We start from the raw sequence: 27,985 nt of genomic DNA, 5'->3' as shown, positions 1-27,985 counted from the left end.
GTCCGGATATTTCTCATGTTCTGGGGACCAAAATCCATTTACACAGCCACATTATTGGGATTTGTCTTCCTTTTGGGGACAACAAGCAAGTCCCCATAATGTAAATCATTTAATTGTAAAGTGACTTAAGACATATTAAAGGTCAAGTTAAGGTTAAGGTTAATGTTTTTCAGGTAAGGTTAAAGTAAGGGTTAGGGTTAGGCAAGGAGTAGCTATGGATATGGTTAGAGCAAGTCTCCAGGAAATCAATGTAAGTCCATTTAATGTCCTCTGAAGTCATGGACAGTGTGTGTGTGCGTGTGTGTGTGTGTGTGTGTGCGTGTGTGTGTGTGTGTGTGTGTGTGTGTGTGTGTGTGTGTGTGTGTGTGTGTGTGTGTGTGTGTGTGTGAAGTGTTTCATCTTGTCGGTTCATCAGCATCCCTCTGATCATCTCACCACAAGAGGTCAATCCTCATTAAAACATGAAGGAATAACCCTTCTTTTTGGGGGATCTTTTTTTAAATTCAATCATCCTATTTGAATTTGCCATTGAGAAGGGAAACTGTTTGTATTGTGACGCTGATTTCAGCTTTAACAAGTCACTGACAGGCGGAAACCAGCGAAATGATCAATTCACAGCTACCGACGCGGGTTCGAGCCCTAATTGTGTCACGTCGAGACAAAACGCTCACTTCTGGAGTTAGCGCGGCTAAATCGAGACGTGTGCGGAGATGAAGCCTGTCTGCGTACCAAGGAATCAACAGCGCTGCTAACCGTCACCTGCTGGGGGGGGTTGGGGGGGGTTAACCCTGCAGTTGCCATCACATTCGGAGTACAGATGAAACACAATGGCAGATGAGCCTTTCATTCTCACACCAGCTATCGCAGCCTTTCTGTCAGCCGTGTGCGAAATTGTGTGTGCGTGCCTGCGTGCGTGTGTGTGTGTGTGTTTGTACAGGAGTGCATGCATCGTAGACATATTTCCCCCCCTCTAATTAGCACAAGGGAGTCCTGGGGGCAATCAGAGGCGAGGTTAATGAGAGGGGGAGCGAGCGGAAGAGAGGAGGTAGGGGTGCGGTGGGTAACGTGCACCATGCTGCACTGAAGCTACAGTGTAACACACCCGTCTTATCACGTTGTCACCCTAAAGGGGAATCATCCTCCTGGCACCCACACTGATGTTCCAGCCCGTGACATCTCACATGTGTGTGTGCGTGCCGAGCGAGAGTTCCTGTGTCCGCGCCCCGGTGATTCCTTCCACCCATTTGTATCCCTCCCTTCACATCTCTCTCTCTCTCTCTCTCTCTCTCTCTGTCTCTCTGGAAGGCCCAGATGTGACAGCATGTTTCCCATATCAGAGACGATTGGTACGCTGGGAGAGAACAAAAAGAAGAAGAAAGAGAGAAAAGGGAGAGAGAGACAGGGGGCTGCCACAGTGGTCTCGGCATCTGTCTGTTCTCAACTGGTGTGAGGCAGTGCTGGTGGGAGAAAAGCACACACCCCCCCACTCCAGCCAGATGTCATTGCCCGGGCGGCGTGAGCGCTGAGTCGCACCGGCTCGCTTCATCCTTCGCACTTTAGGGAAGACGATTTTGAATTCATATTGCAAAAATAAAAATGAAATAACATTTTGGCTGAGTTGGCCGACTCCACTTCTGTGATCCTCCACAAACTTCTGCCACACATGCTCTCCACATGGATTGGCATAGCACTGGATAGTAGCTGATTCTGTGCCGTTTAGAGGGATCACTCAATTTGTCTTAATTTGTATCTCGACATGTTTAAACCAGAGAGTATTCTTCCACACACGGACAATTCACAATCTTTTTTTAGCATTTTAGAAAACTACATACGGGATTAAAACAGTATTTTTGGTACTTTTGCTTTCAATATACGGTCATACAAGATTTGAGTCTTTTGTTAAAAACAGACTAAATTTTTGAAATGGAATTGTATCAATCCAATCATGGATTTGGTCAATTATTATATCAGCCTGACTTCTTGTAAGTATAAGTATTTAAGTAAAGAGCATTTTCTTTTTTCTTTGTGTGTGTGTGTGTTTCAGCATCATATTCCAGTGGCCCATACACACACACACACACACACACACACACACACACTCTTTAAATAGTTGACCTGCTGTGCACGGAGGAAGCATATCAGGCTTGGTGGCTCATGTGGCTGTCACAGAGAAAAGAGGATCCTGCATTATTAAAAGGAGTGCTGCCATTAGAGACATTTATACAGTAGAATGACTCGATCACATTATAGCACAGATACACACACTGACACACACTCCGAGGCTCGCACAAGCACACACACACACATTCAGACACACACTTTGGCCTTGGAGCTCAGGTTACGCTTAATATTTTTTTCAGTAACACAATGACAGGGATTATAGCTGATGTGGGACACACTGGTTTCAGAGAACTTCAGGTTTTGCTGGTGACTCTGTATCACGTTATCCCAGTTGTATTACAGTTTCTCTTCTTTCACACTCTTGCACCACTGTCAAAACAAGACCTAAGGGTCACATCCATCCAAGCAAAACAGTGATTATATTTAGAGATTAAAGATCCCGGCTTCAAATGTACTTCGCATTTTTTTTTTTTTGTTCTGTCACTATATTTCACGTCACTCGGGGAATACAAGTAATTTTCTCCCACGTGTCAGTGCAGAGCTACCTTTCCCCACCACCACCACCACCGCCACCCCCGCCTCGGCTTGCTTTTGTACCTCTCACCCGTTAACAATAATGCTCGGGGCAAGCACAGATGTAAGAAGTAACAGCTACGCTGCGAGAAGAAAAAAGATGAGCGGAAAAAAAAAAAAGATAGAAGATGAGAGAAAGGGAAACAGACGGGTAACGCTGCTCACAAGCATCACTTGTCAATTTACAGCCGTTGCTCCCTGAACCGCACCGTATAAATTTCCAGAGTGACATCCGTTTCTACTGCTTCCAAGCCGATTCGGGCCCCGTCCCACCAGATCTCCTCCCCAGACACATACTTGGAAACCTTAAGTACAGACATTGTGCCAGATGTAGTCTGCCTTTACTTTTTTATTTATTATTTTTCTCAGGTTTTGAAATGTTGACTTTTTTCTGTGTTGGAATCACTATGAGGGGGAATGAGAATGGATGGGGTAATGTCTCAGAGGATTGCTGCTCTGGCCGTATTTGATGTGGCCGCTGCCATGCACGGAGTTCACATGTGCTCACACGTTTAGTCACACGCATGCATAAGGGCACACACACACACACACACACACACACACACAAAGGAGTGTATGACAGTAAATCATGGCTGTGGTGTGTGTGTGAGTGGGTTGAGGATGAAGAGAACGGCCAAAGAGCACCATGGGGATGTTGTGAATGCAATGTATAGAGAGAGACCGAGACAGAGAGCAGGAGACACAGGGAGAGAGGAGCTTGGCACCGCTCATCTTTGAGTGATGACAGTTCTTCAGGGTTGAGACATGGCCTCCCTTTAATCCCTCTATCCTTAGACATGAAAATGGAAGAAAGGGCCGAGAGGAGGGTGGCTGAGGGGACGCGGGAAGAAAACCTTTTCGCTGAGTTTTTGTGCCGGATTGATTTTTACTTTATATCACTTTTATTTTAAGACAGACAGTAAAACTCGTCCAACACGCACACGGCGGATGGCAAAAACAGGAATGAGTTGTGACTCACGCTGCAGATGACTTTTGTCTCCACTGGTTCGGTGCCAGAACACAGATTCTTCATCTCTTTCTGAAGCATCGACAAGGCTCCGAACGAGAACATCCGACCCGGCGTCTTAAAATGACATCCATGTTAAAATAGCTGTAATGACTTGTCTCAAACTTCTATGAAACAAGGGGGTAGGCTTCACAGCTCAGAGTGGAATCTGCAAAGAAAACACAGCCTCTGAGGAGTATGAGCACCGGAGCTCTGCACTAATACAAGATTGCATTATAGCTGCAACACCTGTTTCAACTTAAAAAGTAGAGGCCAGTAGCGAGATTAGCAAAACATGCCCATAAAGGGAGAAGGTGGCTGGGCCTACACTCTGATAACAACATGGGAGGAGAAAAAAAAACTGCCTCGGTGCTGCATTTATTTTCAAGAGCTGAAGGAACTGATGTGGTCATAATGCTGAGGAATTCATTCCGGCGCTACACAAAGGCAAAGTGCTGTCACTCAGCCAGAGGAAAGTGCATGAAACGCTCTATTTTTAGCTTTCGAATCATACTGTGTTGAAAAGGGACTGATTATGAGTTGAATACGGAACTTGTACGAAAAACTCTTTAAACAAAATGAATAAATGACAAGTCGAATCATTCTTGTCAATGCTGACCAACTTTTACAACTCCGGCCTCAAGGTTTTAAAGCTGGTAATGAGATTTCACCTCCCTCAACAGGCAGATCTCGTGTTTTCTACCGTGTAATGGCTATAAGGCTAAAGATAACACTCTGGGAATTTCAGTGAGCGATTGAGACGTGTTGGGCGTTCAGACCTGGGAGTTGGGGGGAAATCAATGGAGTCTGAAGACATTCCTCTCCGGAGGGACACCGGTGTACAGCTCACCGTGCTAAGGAGACTTGATCTTGGAATGATCCCCGGGAATTTCACCACAGTAATTAGGTTTGTCAGCTTTCGGCAAAAGTGGGAAAAACGCTTTGTACTGTGTCACCTCGGCAGGTTGGGATTCGTGTCCAGGGATCAAGATGGAGACAGCACACCCCATACCTAAGTAGGCCCGCACTGCTTGACAGAGGTGTGATACGACGCTGGATGTGAGACACTGCTGCTGACAAAGTCATTGTCAAATTGTCAGCGCCCTTTGGCACATGGTTCAGTGACTTGCTGTGATTGTATTGTCGGATAACTTTGGAGTCTACGGCCTGTGGCGGCTGGTGGCAACGATCCTGACAGGAAGTCGGAGTGAGGGGTTTAGCACCTCATGCTCAGATTGGCAGTCTCCTGTTATGCAGTTAGCGGTGGCTTGTGCAACACTGGCGAATGGTGGTGACACGCGGGACTCTGCTCGGCAACTGGCACTGCATAAACACAAACAGGGCTGCGCACACACACACACACACACACACACACACACGCACACACACACACAGACAGACACACACACAGCCACGCGACCGCGGTCTCCCAGTAATAGCTTTGTAGCTCTCGGGGCCCTGTGCTGCGCGTTCCTGCTCTTATCTTTGTTTATGTGGAGGCTAGATCAGCATGTACGAGTGTGTGTGTGTGTGTGTGTGTGAGCCTGTGCGCGGACTCTTGCAATGAGGTTGTTTAAAGTGCACAAGTGAGTAAGAATGTGTGTGTGTGTGTGGTGTGTGTGTCGAGGAGGTGATAAGGCAGAGCCTGGCACCAGAGCGGCAGTTGGCATCAAGCCTTAGATCCTGAAGATGAGAGAGAGAGTAATACTTGGCTGCGTGTGGACGTCCACACACACACACACACACAAACACACACACACACACACACACACTCAGAGGTTAGGAGGAGAGCATGCCACAATCACCGGTACATGAGCCTACGCCTGCATGTGTGTGTGCTCACTGAGGTCAGTCACCTGTACAGTTTATTGATCCTCCCTCTTCAGAAAGCCCTGTTGTCTTTGTCGATTACTGTGTTCTCCTTCCACCACACACACACACACACACACACACACACACATTTCCAACGTAGGGTCGTAGGATGCTAAAACTTCGCTCTGCGTGTTCAACTTAAAAAAATTCCAGGACTATAAAAGTCTCAGAAATGCCACTGGCAGGCCGGGCAGGGAGTGCTGGGAACTCGTGCATCATCGAGGGCTAAACCATCATTTCTGGTGACCCTATATCATATCCTGTCTCCGCCGGCGGCACTCAACCCACAGAGAGCCGTGTGCCAGTGACAGCACGGCTCACTTGGTGGTCCCAGCACTCAGCCACTTACCCGTTTAATAAGACAGTCTTTAAGAGGACGGAGCCAAACATATGCACGGCGCTGGTCCTTTTTTCCCCAAACTTTTACAAGAGCCCTTTTTGTAGGAGGCCCAGGGGCTGGCATTTACCAAGGCTGCATGTGTGTGTGTGTGTGTGTGTGTGTGTGTGTGTGTGTGTGTGTGTGTGTGTGTGTATCCATTTATTATCCATTTATTACTACTATTAGTCGCCCTTTCTTTTCTCCCACTCTCTCTCTCACTCTCCTTCACCTTAGTGAAAATTCTAATAAACAATCAGGGTAGCACCATGCTGAGAGGCCCTGTAATGGGCTCCTAATTAGCCACTCCAAACACAGAGAGCGGCTGCTTCACGCCTCGTTTTCTGCACTCATCTGCGCAAAACTGGATGAATTGATTCCATTTGCTCGCCACTTAATGCACTGATTGTTTATTGGCGTGGCCCGGGAATAAAAAACAAACAAACACAGAAAAAATGTCTCCAAGCCCGAAGCGCCGGCTAATACTAATCACCATTAAAAAACCGGCCTGACCTACAATGGAATTCAACTGACTTTGAAGTTTCTTGGGTGCACGGCTTTGCTCTGACTCCGAGGCCTCATCACCTCCTCCTCCTCCTCCTCCTCCTCCAGCATCCCGGTCCACCTCTCCTGTCCGAGGTGAACTGGAGCTGGACCAATTGGTAGAGGAGAGGCAGGTTCTTTCTTTAGACCGGAGACAGAGGGAGAGAGAGAATGAGGATCGGTGGTGGAGGATGGGGAGTCATCACCTCCTCCTCTCACCTGCATGACAGGTCATCCCGCTTAATAAGAGCACTCATGCACAACACGTCGGAGAGAGAAAGAGAATAACGGAAGTGGAGAAGAGGCAAAATAAGCCTGTTTAAAATATAGATTAATTGAAGTCTGAACTGAGGAGCTCAATTATGGTTCAGCAGCCGTCCCAGGTTGATTTTGTATTCTGGGCTGGATCCCGCAGGTGTCTCTGCACTGGCGCCGGTTCACGATGGGGTCAGCGAAATCTTTTCAAAAACCGCTACCGCACAACCCGCAGGTACAGTGCAGTCTGTGTGTGTCTGCCAGTGACACCACAGCATCACGTAGGAACACAGGAAGCCAAACACAGCTGGAGACCAACAAGGCGGTGATAGACGCCGGGGAAAAAACACGGCCACAGCAGTCACCGGTGTGCGGGTCACCAGCGTCTGTGTGTGTGTGTGTGTGTGTGTGTGTGTGTGTGTGTGTGTGTGTGTGTGTGTGTGTGTGTGTGAGGTCCTTCAGTTGTGTGTGTCACGCTACCTCTCCCTCCACCAGTCTGCCGAGCTCATTTCCTCCACAGGCTGCCTCCCTGCTACTTTATGAGTGAGAGCTTCTCCAGCTCTCACCTCAGGATACACTTCAGTGTCTAAATGTTTCCATTTGTGGGGGAAGTGACACACATTCACTCACACCACAGGGCACCGACCCACAACTAACCATCGTGCATACAAGCAGCAGTGAATCATGAAAGTGATTGGTTAAAATTCTCACTGCTGGTATGTGGACGGGTTGGTGTATTTCCTGAGTGAGTGTTTGTGTAGTTTTTGGGTTTCTCGAGCCGCATGTACACGTTCAGTGGTTATATTAGATCATAAAACACGGGAGAATAGATGGTATGCACTCACATGAGATTTGCCGTGATGTTGACAGAGTGGCATGGGAGGTTTATTTCTTAGACTGGGTTAAGATGTCAATTTTGGGACACATCCTCAGTAGTGTGCCTTCATCCCACTTCATCTGGCCAGACTTTTGCATTTCAAGTGCTGCAGCCAGGCTCTTGAGGACCTGATTGTGCCTCCAGGTGTAGCGGCCTTGTGATCAGCATCAGTCATAATGTGGGGGGGGGAGCAGCTCAGGACGTTTTACTATCGCTGTGCGTTATCATCTGCACAAGGTCCCTTCTCCTTTTCTTTGTGTTGGAAACAGTTATTTATTCTGTCTGTCTACAACTGCGGCGAGTGCCGACAGTCCCAAATTACCACTTCTACTACACCAGTGATTTCCACCACACTCCAAACACAATACAGCGCGACAATCAATGCGGGACTAAGAATCTCTCTCGTGCCGATCGATGCGGCGGGAGACTGCTCAACAAACCAGCGCGGCACGAGATCAACACCTTCCCCTCGCCGTCATTAGTGTCGCTGACCTTGAAGTAAAATTCAATTTCCCTCTGCAACAACACAGCATAGCCCCCCTGAAAAGCCACTTCAGAATTCAGAAGCCATTTCCTTTTTCCCAGTGTGGGCAAGACAGGATATTATAACTTATGAAAAGGGATATATGAAGCCAGGGGATGCCGACAGCTAGAGAGGGATTCTGTTTAAAGGAGGTAATTATTACTCTGCCCTCTTTGAAAAAAGTAAAAAAGGGGGCAGAGCCCGGCTGAGGTAAATAAAAAAATCCTGACAGATTCTCTGTTTCAATTAGGGTGTGCAGCTGACTATGAGAACATCGGCAGGCACACCGGGGCGGCAGCAGGGACCTGTTGATGGGGGGGTGAACCTCCCGGGGGCATGGACACTGGCTAAAAAGAGAAAGGCAAATGTGCAGTGAGAGAACCAGAGATCCCATTACACTGATCAGTATATGGTGCGTATCACGTGGAGCGAGAGAGGAGACGGGAGGAACAGGGTGTTCAGAGGGGACGGGGGGACGGGGGGGGGGGGGGGGGGGGGGCGTCGGCCACATTAACACAGGCAGAATATTCCTTTTTATTCTAATTATGACATGCCAGTGGAAGTTACACGGGAGGAGAAGAGCACTGGTGGCCCCTTTCCTTCGCTTAGATTTGGAGACGCCGCGAGGTAGCTGCTTCTCTCGGATATAATTGAAACTGAGTAGAAAGAAAGTGTGTGTGTGTGTGTGAGTGTGTGTGTGTGTGTGTGTGTTGGGGTGTGATGAGGGCCATGGGAAGAGATGCAGCCGGTGAATCAAACCAGCATCTCGGGCAAAGCTGCAGGATTGGCCACTGGGCTTTGAAGTCGGCCTTATCTTGGGGATTTGAGGGAGAAACGGATCAGAAGGTGGCGCTGGTCTAACGGTGTGTGCTGAGGGAAGAGAGATCAATCCCCTCCTGGGATCCCCTGGGAGTCCCGAGACCTGACCATGTATGTTAAACATATCATTTTCACTTCCCATGTTTGCCCTGCACAGCATGTGAACTCCCCATCATATTTGATTAGAGTATCCCTCCACACACACACACACTTCTCACTCCCATACGTTTGGGCATGGAATATTCATGATCTTTAAATTTGACCGTATGCGAGGTTCCCCCCTTAACATTTTGAAATATACATGTGGCCACCAAGCATGTAATGGATGCACTAAAGGGATTTTCAATCGTGGTGTAATTACTTAAATGTCTCTGGAGAAGAAGTTTTTTTTTTTTCTTTTTATCACTTTGTTTGATACAGCATCTGTGATCCGATGCTACAGAACATGAACGGCTAGTACAGGTCCACTCAATTTAATGTAACATCTAAGATGGTACTGCAGGAAATTATGATTTCTTGATTTGTGTGTGTTTTACGTGATATGAAGCAGGTAAAAAATTGAGTAAAACCACAGAGAGAAAGAAAGGGAAGCACATCTAGCAATCAACCAAAATATGAAGGTAAATAATACAACCCAGCAGCACAGAACTGTTCATAACAGCTAAGACCAGTGTTCACACACTGAGGAAACATCATTAAGAAGCGAGAGAGGAGACGGAGGTGGAGACAAGTCGAGCTGTGAGACGGTGAAAATGACAGAACGTAGAAAATACAAGGAAGAGATTGATGAAGCTAAGAAGCTAAGATTGGAATTTTTTTTGTCAGGTTTGTCATTTCTGTAAAGTTCTGATGTTACACTGGGAAACCAGCTCTGATGTTACTCTGTGAAAACCATCTGGCGCATCGGCTTCACGGAGCCAAGAAACGAGAAAATGATTAACCCCCAAAAATCACCTTTTGTCTTTAAGAGCATTTTTCTTCCAAACCTCCACTCGACACCACGATCAAAGGTGTGTACGAGTACATAAAAGCACACAGACACACAGCTTTAATTGCAGTATGTGTAAGTATTTTTTTTTTCCCACACTCAATTTTAAACCTGCAGCGGCTTGTGAGGCCTTGTTGGATATATGGCAAAATTCGTACCACCATCCAAATCCAATATAAGGGGAATTATTTCCCAAATTCCAGCATACAGTGTAACCTGCTCATAACCTTGCTTCTCCAGCTTGAATTCATTTTGCAGCTCGGGGTTCAGGACTCTGGAGCGAGCGACGGAGGATTTGGCGTGGGCAGAACTTGTGTAAGGATCTGGCTGCGAGCTGTGAGAAAAGTGACAGCGCAGAGGTTTTGTGCTGTCTGCAAAAAAAAACAAAATAGCATTTTTAACGCTGATATACTGCATGCGGGATTCAATATTTCTTACTGATAAAGCTGTGTTTTCTTTAATATAAAATTATGTTATCGAAAGGTAAGGTTTTAATGCTTCGCTGATAATGCTGTTCTACCTTTCTCTGACTGATCCTCTAATCTGAAATCACATCCTTTTATCTCCAGCTTACCTCGAAGTGAGCGATTGAGAATGAGAAGGGAGAAGACACCCTTAAGAGCACGAGGGAGGACAAGTGTGTGTGTGTGTGTGTGTGTGTGTGTGTGTGTGTGTGTGTGTGTGTGTGTGTGTGTGTGCAGGGCTGGGAGGGGTGCGGGTGTGCGGAGGGGGTAAGAATCACCTTGATTCAGTGCACCGGCCCTCTTTGAAGTGTCTGGAGCCCAGCACGGCCAGCACAGAGCCAACCGTAAGCCTTCCAGCAAAAACCGAGCCTGACCTCCCCACCAAATCATAACCATATGAACGTAAGAATTTCCACCTTAGGAGAATGCTTTCTCCCCCGTCCATCTCCCAGGGTGAGACATTAAGTAGTGATAACAGAAAACAGGTTCTGAGGAGAGAGTGGGGGGGGGGGGGGGGGGCGCTGGGAGGTGATGGAGGGTGGAGAGGAGGACAGGAGGAAAATAGAGGTTACAAGTGTGCCGCATGGAGGAGACTGGGGAAGGGGATTGTGTCCAAAAAAATGTTGTTGCGCCGAGCCCGACTACCTAAAATGGAAGTTTCTCAGGCGAGGATCAGGAGATATGGTGACCTTCACAGTTGACAGAGTGAGAGACAGAAAGCGGAGAAAGGGAGTGCAGTGAGGGAGAGGAAGGGGTGGGGGGGGGGGGAGAAAAAAGAAAAGACAGAAATTCTGAAATGCGACTCTAACTCAATAAATACCATTGTAAACCACTATAGAGGAGCCAAGTGGTACCTTCAAGACGGCCTCAGGACCCACCTGCAACTGGAAATGGTTTCCTGTCTTACACAAACACTGTTGCACCCTAATCCATGTAATTACATCTCATATTCCACATGTTGTAAGTACACATGTACAACATTACAGTCACATGTTTTTTTCTAAATAAGAGCACAGGCTCCCTGGGGCCATTCAACACGCCAAGAAACTACCTCCGACTGTTATGCTCATTAACAACATACAGTATTTACCAAATAAGTAGAGGCATAACAAAAAACTTTACTCCCATTAATAACATAACACACGCTCATGTGCATGTGCCACTGAAACAAAGCCTGGTGCTGGAGGGCCGCTCGGGGTAGACGAGTGTGATTTTTGTGGCTGTGTATGTGCCTGATAGTTTGAATAAGAATTCCTCAGAGTGTGTGAGCAATTAGGGTTAAGACTGTTTGTGTGTGTACTGTGTGTGTGTGTACTGTGTGTGTGTGTGTGTGTGTGTGTGGTTGCGTGGCGGCGATGGGGGTTGTTAGCGGTTCCATCTGGGTCTCCTGGAAGCCGTGTGGAGTCAGGAAAACCACATCTCATAAAAGCGGAGGCAGCCCAATGTTCTACAAGGACAGAACATTACTGAGAATGTCGCTCAGGAAAACCCTGGGCTTTGGCCCACATGTTGGCTGCAGCGGCTGCAGCCTATCTCTCTCTCTCTCGCTCCATCTCTTTCCACTCGTTCACCCCCTCTCTCGACTTATTTTTCACTTGGTAAGGGATAAGAGAGGGGAAGACAAAATAGACAGTGTGGAGTGTGGGAGACAGAGGCCCGAGACGGAGAAGCCAGTACTGATAGCAATTCCATCTGTCGGTATCGAACAGAGGAGTGAGCAGTGACAGGCTGTGGGATGGGGTGGGGTTGGGGGCGGGGGGCATCTGGTGCACGTTGGCCGTGGGTCTGTCTGGAATCAACCATGGGAGAGGAGCGGGGAGAGGGATGAGTAGAAAGAGAGAGAAGAGGATGAAGGGCTGAGGAGAGGAGAAGGTAGAAGTCCTGCCAAAGCGAAGGGCAAAGAGGTCTGGCAACGGAGAGACATGTGTCTGTGTTGTTCACATATTGCCTTGGATTGAAATTGAAGTCGGCAGGATAGGGGCGCAATAGAGAGATATAAAGCAGAGTAAAGGGCAGGAAAAATATTACACCCAGAGATGAACTCTTTCAGGTGTCACTATCAGATGAAAATGTCCCGGCTGTAATTTGCTCTGCAGGAAATAAGGGTTTCCTGGATTCAGACTCCATTTTTAAAATGATAAGATGTTGAAATAAATTAAAGAAATGCAAGTATTTTTTTGTTTATGAAAGTTTATAGTTATCTGTCAAAAGAAAAACACGTCTTCCTGCTACTTGTGATTTATTACCATCTTCATCTATCAGTTATTTAGCAGCTTTATGCAAAAACTACTTGATGAATTACCACAAAACTAGGTGGGACGATGTGGGAGGGGTCAGGGGACAACCACTTCCATTTTTGTGCTGATCCAAGAATTTATTTTCACTTTCTTTAACATTGCGTTTTTCATTTCGCTGAGAATAATTCATGGATCTCGATGAAAGAGAAGTCAGGAGACTGATATTTGGTGCAGACCCAAATCAAACTACGGAATTTAAACACGGTATCATAAGTCATTATCCTGCTCTGTACTCAGTGCCATTCCGGTTGTTTTTAGTTTTATCTAAGAAAATGGAAAATTTTCAATGAATGATTAATGATCAATTTAAACAGATAACACGTGGAAACTAGATCGCGAGCTGAAACGATTCAAAGAAACACAAACAGCAGCAGATCTTAAAACACCTTTTGCTGAAGCTGTGTGAGATATTCAGGAGAATCACCTTATGGACGATTTCCCAGCCCACAAGCCAGCAGGTTGTTAAGGTGATTTTTTAAAATATGTTAAATTACTTTAAAAGTGAAACTCTTGTACATGCAGAAGCAGTGACTTATTCTCTCCTGGCTTGTTTAACATCCCTTTTTTCTATGAATGTGTGGGTTTACACTGAGTTCTTTTAAAGGCACACAAGTTGAGAGTCAAGCTACAAATGATTTCATGACGAATGATACGAGGGAGAGAGAGAGAAACCATCAGTCTTTTTAATCATTATTGATGTCATGCATTATTCCTCTCATTTACAGATCAAAATTCCCTGCACGTGAAAAGCCATTGAGCTTTTACTAACATGGATTCATTTCTCCAGGTTAATGAGCCTAAATGGCAAAGTGTATACGCACATTTAGTCGCACCTTTATGATGCATTTACTTCTGTTATGGGATCAATTACAGGGCGGAAACAGGAGAGTAAAGTTTATCTCTTCTTTGACCTAAAAAGCTATGATGGCATCTTTGTGTTGTTATTTTACTACTGCAGAGAACATGAGGTCAGTCCCTATCCTTCATTACAGACATTACAGTAATGACAGATGCATCGATGCTGATGTGATAAAATCCTGAACGTAAGCAGGATGGCGACGAGACAGCACCCGACACCTCTTTGCTGTGAATGAACACTCGAGTGATTGTAGTTTCCTGCAGCATCGATGTGTACGTTAAGTATGTAGGTGTTTGGCTCGCTGCTGCCGAGGAGGAGCAGGTCTGTGAAATATATCCTCACTGGGAGAGGATCCAACCAGATGAGCTTTGGTGAAGCCGCAGCACGGTGCAGGTGGAGGCAGCACGTAACACACACACACACGATTTACAGCCTCAAGATTACAGAGGAAAATAAAACTTTAAGGACAAAAGTGTTGTTTTTTTCCCCAGGTGCACGCGTGAGCTCCATAAATGAGATCACAAGAACATAAGTAAGAATGAGACGAGAGCTGAGCTGTGATTAAAGGTGGCCGACGCCTCAGCTGCACGACAGGTCAGTGTGTGCAACACTAACATTCATTAGACAACAGCCTCATGAAGAGAGAGGTCATAATTCAGGATCTTTACAAACGTAGCCAAATCATATTTTTCCCCAATAGAATGTGTTGGTCTGAGAAGAGGAAGCTGTGTTTATTTGAATATGTGTGTGTGTGTGTGTGTGTGTGTGTGTGTGTGTGTGTGTGTGTGTGTGTGTGTGTGTGTCTGTGTGTGTGTGTGTGTCTGTGTGTTTTCCCTCCTCCTGCGCTGCATACATTCAGTGGTCAGGCATCAGAGGAGCTGCAGGTATACTCTGTCAGCTCGGTGCCTTCAGCTCTCTGACGCATCACTGACACCCCGGCACACTGACACCCATCACACACAGTGCACCAAACACACCGGATGGGTTTCTCTCCGTATCCTGAGTGAACCTGGTTATCGTTAGACATTGTGACGTGCAGGCAGGAAAGAGGTGAGATGAGTGAATAAGGGTAAAAAAACCCACACAGAGCCATATTTGTAAGTTAACCTTCAAAGAAAATGTAAAATCTATATGATGAACAGGGGCTTCACTATAACTACTAAACTCCTACTATGTTTTAATAGTGTGTGTGTATTTGCAGGTGATTTATGGCAATTTGTAAAATATTTAATTCAAGTAGAAATCAACGCGCCTTCTCCTGTGGCCTCGAAACTTTATATTAAAATCCTAATTCAGATCGAGCGAGTGTTTGAAAGCCTGTCTGTTGGAATTACCTTAAAGTAATTTGTCATCAAATAATGTCCCCTGACATCAGAATCCAAAAAGACAACGTATTATCTCTTCAGTTCCAACACCGCTCTGCTCATTTTATCTCTCACTTAGCGCGGCGTGGCGGCGCTGGAACACAAAGCGTTGCCCGGAGGCTCGGCGAAGATGATTGAATTTCATAGTTACTTACAGGCTAATAGGGCCATACAATGATTACTTACTGTCCTTAAGTGATTGGCTGCTTCTGCGCGGCCGCGGCCCCTTTGAAGCCCTTCTGAGAAGATCTGGAGGATTTAGCCAGTAGCGTGACATGAGGCTGAGCGGTTGAGCAACGGTGTTCCCAACAGCTGACTATTAGAACCAGCTGATAAAAACACAGAGGCTACGGCGATGGGAACCTCGCTGCTCCGAGGGTTTCTCAACACCAGGCTTTCTCACACTGCAGATTTATAGGGTTTACTGAGATTAGATGTATTTTGTTAAAGTTAAATCAGCTGATCAATGACTGAAAATTTATCTGCAACAATTTGGATTAATCATTACATATTTAATTTGTTGTAGGAAGCAAAAAACGCAAATATTCAGCTTTTAAAACGTGTAGGTTTGCTCCTTTTCTGTGTTTCATATTGTTTTAAAGTAAATATGTTCTGTTTTATTTAATCTTGGCCACACGAATGCTAAATATTTGGGGATTTACACTCCAGGCCACCGAGGACCATGTTTTTATTATTTATTTGACATTTGTCAAACAAAAAAATTATTAGATTTTGTAAAAAATGCAAAACAGAGGAGCTGTTTTTGATCTAATTCAACAATGAAAATAATCTGTGTTGGAATTATTTTTATTTTGTCTTTAAAAAGAAAAATTCTAAATATTTTTAATGAAAGAATGCTTACATAAATATTTTTATATTGCTAGATTACAAATAAAGTCTCTCTGCAGTTCTTTTATTATATTATTAGTTCTTTACAATAATTTGCCAGATTTACATTGACCTTTATATATTTTCCTCTCAGTTTGTAAAATACAAACAAATACAAAAACACGCATGGAGATGTATATAACTGTAGGGTTATTATTGATTTTTGTGAGTTAGCGTGTGTGTGTGTATGTGTGCGTGTAGTGTGTGTGTGTGTGTGTGTGTGTGTAGTGTGTTCGTTTTCTTCACCAGAAGGCGACTGAATCTGTGAGCGCTTTACTCACAGAAGCTGTTTCCACATACAAACCACCCTCTCCTCACCATGATGTTCCACTTACACTCTTGGAACACCAAACCATACATGCATACAGATAAGCACATGTGCACGCACGCACACTATACACACACAAACACACACACGCGCACACACACAGAGTTAACCACATGCACATGTTCACTCGTGCTTAACTAATTCATACAGGAACACTTTGGTTTGGGTTTCAACACCAAAACCTCCGACTACCTTTGATTGAGAAATGTGTCTGACTGCAATTATATGGGAGGGAGGGATGGAGAGAGGAAACGCACCACGGTGGTTTTACAGTTTGCTGGCGTGACATTTTTCTCCCCCCTTATTTTTTTTAATTCTTTCCCTTTTTCCAGCAGAGGGGCATAGTGTTGACAGGGCAGGAAAAAGAGGGCAGACTGAAGTCGAAGTAAGAGCAGGGAAAAAATGAGAGGAAAATGGATGAGCAATGGGACTGAAGTGGCCTAGATTGTCGCTGTTGTGCTTTGGATCAATACCTCTCAAAATAACTGCCGAGCTAAAGAAATTAGCAGATGCTCTGGGTGAGATAGTAGGAGGGAGTGATGGTGGAGATTGCAGAACGAAAACACAGAAGCGCGTGTGCATTTGTGTGTGAGCAGGGAGGAAGCAGTGTTAATATATGGTCTTGACATTTACACTAAACCCACATGATGCTTTACATGTGTTAGAATGCGTGTTGTGTGTTGCCGACCTGGAGGATGTAGCCCCTGACGTAGTCTCGGAGGGTCCAGCCCAGGCCGTGCAGGATGTGCAGCACCTCCTCCTGCTTGAGCACGGAGAAGAGGCGGTCGAGGAGGATCTTGAGCCGGACGGGCACGGCCTGGGTGCCGTATAGCATCAGGCTGCTGATGTCGAACACCACGTTGGACTGAACGATCTCCACCTGGGTCGGGTGGTAGAGGTGCTGGGTGCTGAGCTTGTCCAGAGCTGCTTAAAAAACGATCGGGGGACAAAGGGGAAGGAAGACAAGAAAACAGACGAGAGAGAGAAAGAGAGAGGGAGAGAGAGAGGGGGGAACGGTTAATGACTATCAAGTTTCTCTCGCTCTCGTCTCAAATTTTCCTCGGGACGCTCCTGCCCAGTCAGCACTAGCTGATAATAACACACTGTATCTATCAGATAAATGCAATGGCATTAATGTAATTATCTGCCATTCTTTCTATTTAATCTAATCTCCTGCTCTTTCACATTTACGCTGCTCTTGCATCTCCGCTTTTTATTTTCCTCCTCTGTCTCCTTCTCCACCTGACCTGCACTCGACCTGCATTACACTTTTGTCTCGGACCTTCGTTATTTCTCTCTCTGAGCAGACCTGCGTTTCTTATTGCAATACTTCACATCTTTTTTATTTGTATCCAGTGATCAGGTTTCATGCACCAAGAAGACAAAAGTTTAAGATCTGCAGTGCTCTTATCTACACTTATATGCGTTATCATGTATTTTATAATAACCTCGAGCCAAATACTTACAAATCCTTTGTAAATTCCTGGATAATTAACAAACTAAAGACATTAGTTCAACTCGTGTTTAATTTCATTGACAGACACTTGTTGTATTTCCAATAAATAAAACTTGAAAGTCAGTTTTTTCCTCCATGAGTGATATCTCTCAGGATCCACAACAACCTGTGTGTTGCCTGGGGGGGGCGAGACTCGGGGCAAAACAAAAAAAAATGCTTTCACTCATAAAGCTTCATAGTGAGCAAAGCATAGCGTGAGTTATTGCCGCCTCTAACTCGGCCTCAGTCACCTCTTCCTCCTCTTCCTCCTCTCCTGGCTGTCTGGGCGACACCTGGTCCTTTCTCTCACTTCCTCTCCCTTTCAATCCTTCTCTCTTCCCTTACCTCATACCTCCCTCTGCCCCCCCTCGGCCTCCTCCCCCCCTGCCTGTCTGGGTGACACCTGGTTGGGTCTCTCTCTCTCTCTCTCCCTCTCTCTCTCTCTCTCCCTCTCTCTCTCTGATGCTGGGACGGCTCTTTCCTGCTGACGAGGTCTTTGCCTGACAACGCAGCGCAGCCAGACACGAACATAATAAAAAATGAAGAACTACTTGTCAGAGTCCCTGCCAATGCCGACATGAAATGAAAAGTGGGGGAGAGAAGAGACGGGGGCCTGACAGTTCAGAGGGAGAGATTAAAAAGTAGTCAATGGGGTCCTGTGCCATCCGCTGAAGGGCCCGTGGCCGGCTCTTGTGCGGACTCAGGCCAAACAGGTGTTTTCTTTTATCATTTCCCCCCCCTCCTCCTTCTCTTTGTACTTTCTTGCCTCCTCTCCATTTTTCCTTATACCCGTGTGAAAAACTCATGAGGTGTGGTCCCTCGCTTAGTCTCTCAGTCTTGCGGTTATGATTTGTTTTTGATCTGAGGTGCAAAAAACAAGACTCTTAAATCAGCACAAAAACACAGAAGCAAAAAGAAAAATAGCAAAGTTGCTTCTCCTGTTGTGGATTTCAGAATCTCTATTCTGTAGTAAATAAAGATGGTTTTGGACATATTGTGATTTTGAGAGATGTGGACGTGTCACGTCTCCGCAGCAAGAAGCAGCAGATCCATATGGAACAAAGTTCACGAGTATTAAAACCATATTTGACTCCACCACCATCTTAATAGTAAAAACATTTCTTACCGTGAGCTACCCAGCCATGTTTGCACTGGTCACATGTCCGTAAGTGAATCTTGCCGGGCTGGAAACACTCACACGTGCAGTTCACCAGTGTGCAGCGAATGGCCTGTAGAGAGAGAGAGAGAGAAATCCACGTCAGTCACAGCTCAGGAAGGAGAGATGATGAGTCTCAGACAAGAGGAAGCGACAGCTCAGGGTTTAGGAGTCATAAAGGAAAGAAGAGGCCGTCAGACTAATTAATGTTTTATGCAGGATAATGCAGAAGAGCGACTCAAAGTGTTTTGCAGTAACTGCTCCTTAAAAAACACGACAATATTCTTACACAAAACAGCCGCAGTTGCAGCCAGTGCCAGAAAGAATAACTCTCAGCCCACAAATTTCCCAACTACTATTTCATCCCCGGGTGTGAATGGGCCGCTCCACACTGTAACTTCCAAGAGTTCATGTGAACCGACAAAGGACTTCCCTTCCCTGAAAACATGGAACTGTAACTTGTTTTGACTGAGGCTCCATTACTCAACACTGGAGCTGCACTTAGCGTGACCTCGGAAAGCTTTTAGCTGTGAGAGGTTAAGTGTCCAGACTTGACGAGGGCAACTCGGTGCAGCATCGTCTGCCGCGGCTCACCCGCTCCGTAAAGCCGGCTGTCAAACACTTCAGGTAGAGATGTTTTCGCATTCGTCAAAACGGTAAAGAGATTGTACATCGCGGATAAAAAACGTACGATGAACGCAGAAACCCAAACAGACGGATAAATCCCCGACACCCGAACGAGTGCAGCAGCTGCGAGCTGTAAATTTCACGCCGACACAGGGAAAAACAAGGAGTCAGAGCAAGAGGAGTGAAAAGGGAAGAAAGAGATTAGAAACATGAATCTTAATAAGCACTGGCATCCCTTTGTTTATCTGACTTTTTTACATTATTAAGATGAATCGATGGATAAAGATATAGAAACACTTTCTGCAACTGTAGATGGACGAGGACGGCTGCAGCAGAACTCACTCGGGGAAGGAAATATTGAAAACAACTTATCTTTGCTTTTCTAATCGAACGTTGTATTTCCTTAACAAACAAATAAGAATACGTATAAAAAACGAGTTAATAAGTTGGCTTAATAAACAGTTATTCCACGCTATGAGGATAATGTATTTCACATTTGGTAGAATAGGGTTTTGAGTCAGTGTGGAATGACAGTTTTTTCCCACAAGCGTTATTTCTTTATGCTTCAAAGAAAGACAAATAATAATCTGTAATGACTAAAATTACAGAGGAAAACATCTCAGGAATGTGCGCGGGAGGAAATTAGGTGCAGTGTAGTAGGTGACCGCTGTGAGAAGCTGCCATTTATTTAGATTTACAGTAAATGCGATGAAACTATCGGTAGGTCCCAGACGAGAAGAAATGACAAAGTGTCCTCACAGCTATCAGAGCCTGAGACTTTATGTATTTACAGTCTGCACTAAATATGCTTTCCCCTGTTATTCTGACAATGAGGTGACACAGACACAAAGGGTCGTAGGTTGGAGTCCATGTCTGCACCAGTATCCTATTTCACAATGTTAGAAACTGTCAGTCAGCATCGACACGATTGACACACATCAGGCTTCATGTCCCACAGTGTGAGATACGATTCACCGGAACCCACCGCCATTGGTTCAACTGCAGAAAACAACATTACTGAGCCTGTGGACGACACCAATATCCTCTAATTCACTGTATAAAAGTCAGCTCACTCATAATCTACTGAGAGACCCCCCCCTCGCCCTGAGGTGTTTTAAACCAGATTAGTAACTGGAGGTGTCAAAGTGAACACGGGCTAATCCAAGATTAAACGCAAAATTACACCACTTCTAACCGTGTCACCTCTCTGTTTGACACCGAACCAGACAGGAGACGGAGATTATTTCGACTTTACACCGTTTCTAAGCTCTCCAGGTGCGAGCTCGGAGATCCTGGCGCTGCGTGAGGATTACACGCCGTGTGTCAGGCGGAGCGTGAACCACGTCACGCACTGAGCTGACGTTCTTATCCAGAGGAAGGTGTTCAGTGTTCCTTCAGCTCAAGGACGCTGAGGATGTAAACTCTCAGAGTGGCGACCTGTGACCTTTCAGATGCGGAATGACCTCTCTTGTCTGCTTCACTGTCCTGAGGTAACTTCAGCACATAGAACATTTATATTTAGAAAGATCTTCATCATTTTTTTCCTGATTTAATATCATGTTTTTGAAGCAACATCCCTCTTCATGAAATAATTTTTTGAAGCTTTTCTTCGTCTTTCTTTCTTTTCGTTATCTTTATCTTACCAGGCAGATCTAGATTTTATATTTAAGGAAGGATCTATTCTCCTTTCATTCAATCTTTTGTTAAACAGTCATTAGTCGCTTCACTAATCACGCTGCACACTTCTGTCCTTTCCTTTGTGTGTCACTCCACTTTAAAGCACATTTTAAAGTGAATTCCTTGTCAGATTTCTTTTAGTTTTTCCCTTTTTATGTAACTCTTTGTGCATAAGGATTTTTTTTTGGCACACACTAATTGAGAGAATCCGGATTTAGCCCAGTCATGTCACAGAACACGGCCCCTTCCTCTAATTACCTCGGTGCGGCGGCGCTAAGAGCAGCAGACGGCGGAAATAAACAAATGGAAATATCAAATGCACCTCTGCTGTTTACGAGCCGGGGTCTGACAGCTGACAAGATAGTTAAGGGGTGTCTAATACGGCAATTAAAGTGTGCCACTGTCTGCGGGCCTGCCGCTGTGACAAGGCGCCCTCTAATCACTGACTTATTACGCCGGCTAGAAGCACCTCTCATATCTGGCCCATTAAGCAGACAGCGGCATTAAGAAGCATTAAAGCAGCAAGCGCCTTCAACTGAGCAGGCACTGATGGGAGGGAAGAGGGGAAGGGAGGGGACGGACTGCGCCTGTTATTTCTCCGGATTAATTTGTTCATTGTTCAACACTCAGTCAGGAGCGTGTTAGCGACGGGTAACAGGAGAGATGGTGGAGATGTGACGGCATCAAAATGGATCATACGCAATGAGATGAAAGATTACAGGCTCGTGGTGGAGTGTTTTTTAAAAGGGAGGGAGCAGATGTACGTGTCACAAACAAGATCATGGAGGAGTTTGTGTGTGGCTCGTCGGTGGAAACAAGGCAGACAAAGTCATAAAGACTTGTTCTCCTGATTGCCTTCTAATCCAAACTCGGTGCCTCTGGCCGGCGTGGATCTGGGCTGCGTTTGTCCCGGTGTAACAGGCCATAGTATAACCCCAGGCCGGACTATACCCGGGGTTAAAGGGGCCTAGGCTATATTATACCCCCATGATATCAGTAGTGTTGAATGATATACCAAAGAATTACTTAATTTTTCAACGTTTTATTGGGGGTTCAGCTTTGTCAGGTAAATTAAGGGAGAAAGCTAACTAACTTAAATCTTAAAACTCTAAAACATAGACTTTTATAACTTCAACCAGAAAAACTGATAACAACGCCAAAACATCCACAAAGATCAAATCACTTCTCAGTAGTGTTACACATTAAATATAATAAATTAACTTTGTCTCAATAACTATTTACATTCCACTCCTTAGCATCATATCAAGCCCAGATTTTGAAGATTCAAATGCTTTGATAGCACAATACAGCTACTATGCCTACCTGACCTGAGAGCTAAATCAACCACATATCCACCATATATAGTTTTGCCTTGAACAGTTTATCCCCCGGGGTATACTCTGGCCTGAAGGGGCATAGTATGGACTAGGCTGTTTTACATCCCGGGGTATACTCTGGCCCGGGTTTAATTTGGGCGGGGGTTAATTTGGCCTGTTACACCTGTATTAACCTGCGTCTGGGCCGGGGCCGGGTCAGGGACGAGCTCGGGCCCCGGATCCCACCGCTACTACACACTCGCACATATTTGTCACAGCAGGTCCGGGGGAGGAGGCTGTGTTATCTGTGGCCCCGGCCAGATCCACAGCATTAGTCACTGCGCTAGCGTCTCGCCAGGGTTTCCTCTTTGGCTCGCAACTACAGAGGAGGACGACTTCGGTGAGGAAAAGGACAGAGGGGAGTGCATGAGCGAGTACGTGTGTGTGAGTGTGTGTGTGTGAGAGTAAATCGTCAGAAAAATGAGAGGCTAGAAAGTGAAAACTGTGAGCGAGAAGGGGAAAAAAACAAACAATGGTGGAGCAATTAGACCCAGTCACTCTTCTACCACTGCCGTGTTGCCTCTACGGTCAACAACTTAACCTATAGCTAAGTGCGTGTGCGTGTGTGTGTGTGTGTGTGTGTGTGTGTGTGTGTGTGTGTGTGTGTGTGTGTGTGTGTGTGTGTGTGTGTGTGTGTGTGTGTGTGTGTGTGTCAGTGCTGGGTTTTGTTTAGCTGGAGGCTTGATGTTTCCTCGATGTTTTGCTTGGCTCGCGGTCCCTGTCCCAGCCCGATTGTATAAACACTGACAGTCAGCAATGGCCAGCATCAGACTGGGGAGGACTCTCAATTAAAAGGCCGTTAGCGGGACAGATGGACTGAAGAAAACTGCAGGAAAGACGAGCTGCGGAACAAGATGGCTTCAGTCTGGCCTCTCGCAGTCGCTTCCAAGAGGATTTCAAACAGATTGACTGTGCGGGGGGGGGAGACGGGCTACATGTGCGAGTCAGTCCACCCCTGAAACTAAAAGGCGCAGATAGAGGTCAACCAAGACTCTGAATTGGCCTTTTAATGTCCCATGAAACCATAGAACGGCAGTGATCCTAGACTAATATCCTGTACAACTGGATTGCTACTCTGTCTCTTTTTTTTTTCTACAGTTGACGTTGTAACTATATGCCACAGAAAACACCGCTAAAACATCAGTTGCCTTGTCCCTTTCCAGCCTCTGTATCCTCTCTAGACAGCTTACAATGGAAAAGCCAACTCCGACAGCTGCTGGATGCAGGCTGGGTATTGTTCCTCCGACTTTAATTGAAACCTTTACCATGTTCGACACACAGCCACAGACCACATTTCTTGTTTGGTGAGTTAAGCAAAAGCCCGAGACTTAAATGAAAACCCCGTGTGTTCCGGGCGCATCTGTGTGTGCATGTGTGCGCCTCGTCTTCGCAGCAGCAGCAGCAGCTTCGGATTTAGATTTGTCTCTGCTTAGGGTCACTGTAAAACACTGGGAGCATCTTGTCCTCTCTTCCACCCACAAGATATTATCTCATCCATGAGTTAGCTGCTGAAATGCTGTCAATTTCCTGCCAGAAATGTGCGGCCAACGTGTGCAAGGGAAAAGAGGCACAGCAGCTTTGCGTGTCATAAAGCCGAGCCCGGGCTCTGTCTGATAGATCAGGACTTCACGATGTCCATATTGGAAACAGGTGACAAATAAAACACGGCGAATAAAGAAAGGCTTTGTAGTCGGACACAGCACGCCACAAAAAAAATACAGGGGAGCGGATCCCTCGTGCCAGGGCTAATTTTTGCTTGTTTGATTTTTATACATTATACTTTTGACTTGAAACAGAGCCTCACAAAGTGGTACAAAATAAACAGCGATTAATCACGTGTTGCGCTGAAAAACTCCGTGCAAAGGGGAAAACCGGAGTCTTCCCTCTGAAATCCCCACAGTGCAGGAGCCCGTCCCGCATGTCAGTTCTGGTTTTGGGAGCCGAGCGGCTGGCAGTCAGAGAGCCAGAGGTCCCTGTCCTTTGTGCAGCTGTGCGTCTGGGCTCTGACACGGGGCAGAGCGACCAGAGCTATGCTAATGGGAACCAAATGGGGCGTGAGTCCCTGGTGGATTACAGAAGGAGAAGAGAAGCATGTGTTTTCATGTATTCATGTGGAGACCTGGGACCCCCTCTCCCTTTCTTCCTTTCCTTTCTTTTTTTTTCTCCTCCTCTTTTCTTCCAAGTCAAACAAATGGAAGCAGCCATCTCTGTTGTTTGCACGCACCCCCGATTAATGCTCCGGTGCGACTTGACAGATTCTAACCGTTATTGTCAATCAGTAAATGCAAGTCAAAGTCTGATGAAATGTATACGAGACGCTATTACGCAGTTTGGGTTTTTCAGACGTCTTTAAAAGGCGTGTTAGTAACGTAATGTAAACTACTTTAGTTTGATTTGAAAAGAGCCAGATTTTGACAATGGAGCTTGGAAATGGATTCAGCAAGTTAAACAAACATTCAATGAGACTAGTGAGCGGTGAAGTTGATCTGCCGGTCGGCGTTGGGCGAGCACATTGTGAGCGACTGGGTTTCAGCTGTTTGGCACCGGCTCGCCGTCTCGCTGCACTTTTGCTTTCACCTGCTTTGATGTAGCAGCGTATAAGGTATTTCTGACCCAGAGACTGAGGAGGTCAGAAGTTGGTCAGGCCTGCAAATGCAGAAGTGACAGATGTAGCGGAGAGAGAATACCGAGCCTGGTTCACATTTAATAAGATTAATGTTGAGAGACACGTTTCAGAACTTCTTTGTTTTTGATAACATCTGTCACATCGGATCCTCTGTCTCCAACCCCTTTGTGAATACTTCTGTAAAAATGCTGCTGCCTGTTCCTCATGACATTACACTGAAGTGATCATCGATCAGAGTCACTAATCAGGAACTTAAATCGGAGTTTCAGGATTTGGAGTGGTGATTTCTGTGATCAGTTGTCATTACGGATGACGTCCAGTTCGTTTGTCAGCTGTCAGACGTGACTCACGCTCTGCACATTTACACACACACACCCACACACACACACACACACACACACACACACACACACACACACACACACACACACACACACACACACACACACACACACACACACACACACACACACACACACACCCATGTCATTAGTCCAGAATCAAACACGCATACAAACGGAGTAAAACTTCTGCTTCCAACATCCCTGCTCCCTCTGTGTGGTTCCGACACACTCACAGAAACAAAAATCTCCCCATCATGAGCACCACCCCGAAAAAATTTCAAATCCGATCGATGATGAAACTTTTGGGGTCTGACTCACTCGCATGATAAATAGCCCTGCGTGTACTTCAGGACCCTCATGCTTGTTTATGGAGTGGTCAGATAAAGGACCCAGCTGGTTTTGATATTGTGAAACAACAGAGAGGGAGAGAGGGGAGAGCGTAATATCACAACACTGGTCCAGCTCCTCAACCCTGTGATCTGTGAGTCAGTGCAGCCATAGAGAGGGAGAGCCGTACCACACCGTTACCACTGGACTGCACTGTCAGTTCAAATAGCGCGGCATCAAGGGAGCAGCGGTTTCTCCCATCTCTCTGTGTGTGTGTAGACAGCAGGTCCACGCAGAGAACCCCCCGGTCCAGGCCCCTGGCCCCTCTCAGTTCTCCTCAAAGCATTTCCCCAGCCGGAGATCAAACCGTCTGCCCAGTGACAGACCCCCGGGTCCACAGACACAAGGCCAGGTTCAAAGTAGGGTGCTGGGGGAGGCAGGGAGGGATGGATGGAAAGAGAGAGAGAAGGGAAAGTTGGCGAGGTAGAGGAGTGAGATGGCAAGGGAGCAGAGATGGGGGAGTGGGGGTGTTTCGGGCAAGCTGGTGTATCAGAAAGGTTGGGAAGAGATGTTGCAGCAAAGGTGGAGGAGGCAGAGAGGAGTTGATAAGGGAGGTGGGAAGAGGGGTGAGGAGAAAACGCTGTGCAAGAGGTGTCAGGTTAGATCTCCAGCATTTGTCCTCGGTGATGCAACTTTGGCACAAGTTTGTGTGATTTGTACAAGATAAACTCAAATACATAGTGCTAGTGTTACAATATCAGCTCTACTGTTTTATCCAATATTAAATGTACACGTCAGCCTGTAGACAAAGAAAGCTACAGTTGAGAATACCAAGGCACATTGTTTTGTTGCACCACTGAAAAGTGTGTGTTATTCTAGTTTGACTGCATAACGCCTTCCTTTGTATCGGCCATAATTCTTTAATAACCACATTTTGAAAGATTTATTCCAGGCTCCTTGTTGTTCAGAGACACGCTTTCTTATCTCTGGTCGTTGCGTGAACAGGAGTGCGAAGAAATAAAAGAGGCCATTGTCATCAACAAATATACGAGATACGCTTCGACCTTGAGCCTATCAGAGGGAGCGACCCACGCCAGATAAGGACACCTCCCTGTCAGATCTGACACCTGCACTCGCTGGCCCGGTGGACGACCCCGGAGAATGCAAGTGTCACAGTGACGGCAACAAACACACTGGCTCTCTGTCTGGAGACCTCACGGGAGTGACATGACCACACAGTGCGACCAAACACATGTTGAGGAGGGAGAGCAGGAGGGAGAGAATGCAGAAGTGGAGAGGGGAGAGAGAGAGAGAGAGGGTTGAGGGGAAGGGGTGCAGGAGGGTCGAGTCAGTGGGAAGATGGGAGAGGAGATGACCAATATTGTCTGATCCCCGATTCCCTCCCTTCTGCACACTAACACAAACAGAAAGTCTTAGTCAGAGCCCAGACGTTATTACCGACCCCTCTCGGTGAGGGGACATCTCCATGACGATCACTGGCTGGCGTGGGCGTCAACACACACACACACACACACACACACACACACACACACAAACACACACACAGACACACAGGAGGCCAGCACTGCTGAGACTCCCCCAAATTGACTTTTAGTCATCAAACTAGTCTGCAGGGTGGGACTCTACCTCCTGAACTACACACACACACACACACACACACACACACACACACAAGCGCCCACACACAATCCCACAATCCCCTGTCATGCAAACACATGCAGACACACGCACTCAGACACACACTTACACAATTACACACAGTGAATTCCCCTACTTAAGCTAAGTCCCAGCCAGAAAATCCTGGAAGAGCTCCTAGATTTAATCTTGCCAATAGCTCTTTATTTTCTTTGACCATTTTTTAATGTCAAAACGCCTGCACTAATTGTGTGCATGCAATCTTCAAATCATGGATATGTGTTGTGTTTTTTTTTCAACTAAACCGAACACTACTGTAGACAGATTGGCTGTTTTTCAAGACACACGACTGGGCAATAATATTTGTTTCTTTCCTCCGAGTTTTGTTCAAACAGTGTGTCAGCATGGCGGTTGACTTGTAAACACCTGGGCCTGCACACCCAACAGCTGTGGAAATAAGCACGAGCTTTGCTGAATCAGGAATAAATCCTCATTTAAAAATTATTTACAACCAAACCACTGGCTTTTAACTTAATTCTTGTAACTAT

General features: G+C 46.0%; 1 protein-coding gene across 1 annotated transcript in view; it reads right to left on the bottom strand.

The window, feature by feature from the left end:
- bnc2 (basonuclin zinc finger protein 2) overlaps nucleotides 1–27,985 on the bottom strand; it is a 94,209-nt gene that overhangs the window by 22,420 nt on the left and 43,804 nt on the right. Inside the window, exons 2-3 of the mRNA XM_061092240.1 lie at nucleotides 18,775–18,877; nucleotides 16,842–17,077 (exon numbers count right to left, since the gene is read on the bottom strand). Coding sequence (XP_060948223.1) covers nucleotides 16,842–17,077; nucleotides 18,775–18,877 — 339 coding nt within the window. The remainder of the gene's footprint in view (nucleotides 1–16,841; nucleotides 17,078–18,774; nucleotides 18,878–27,985) is intronic.

The sequence above is a fragment of the Limanda limanda genome, chromosome 2 (genome assembly GCF_963576545.1).
Source record: "Limanda limanda chromosome 2, fLimLim1.1, whole genome shotgun sequence".
Taxonomy (NCBI): domain Eukaryota; kingdom Metazoa; phylum Chordata; class Actinopteri; order Pleuronectiformes; family Pleuronectidae; genus Limanda; species Limanda limanda.
Note: the sequence above shows the minus strand (reverse complement) of the source record. Positions and strands in the feature narration are given on the sequence as shown.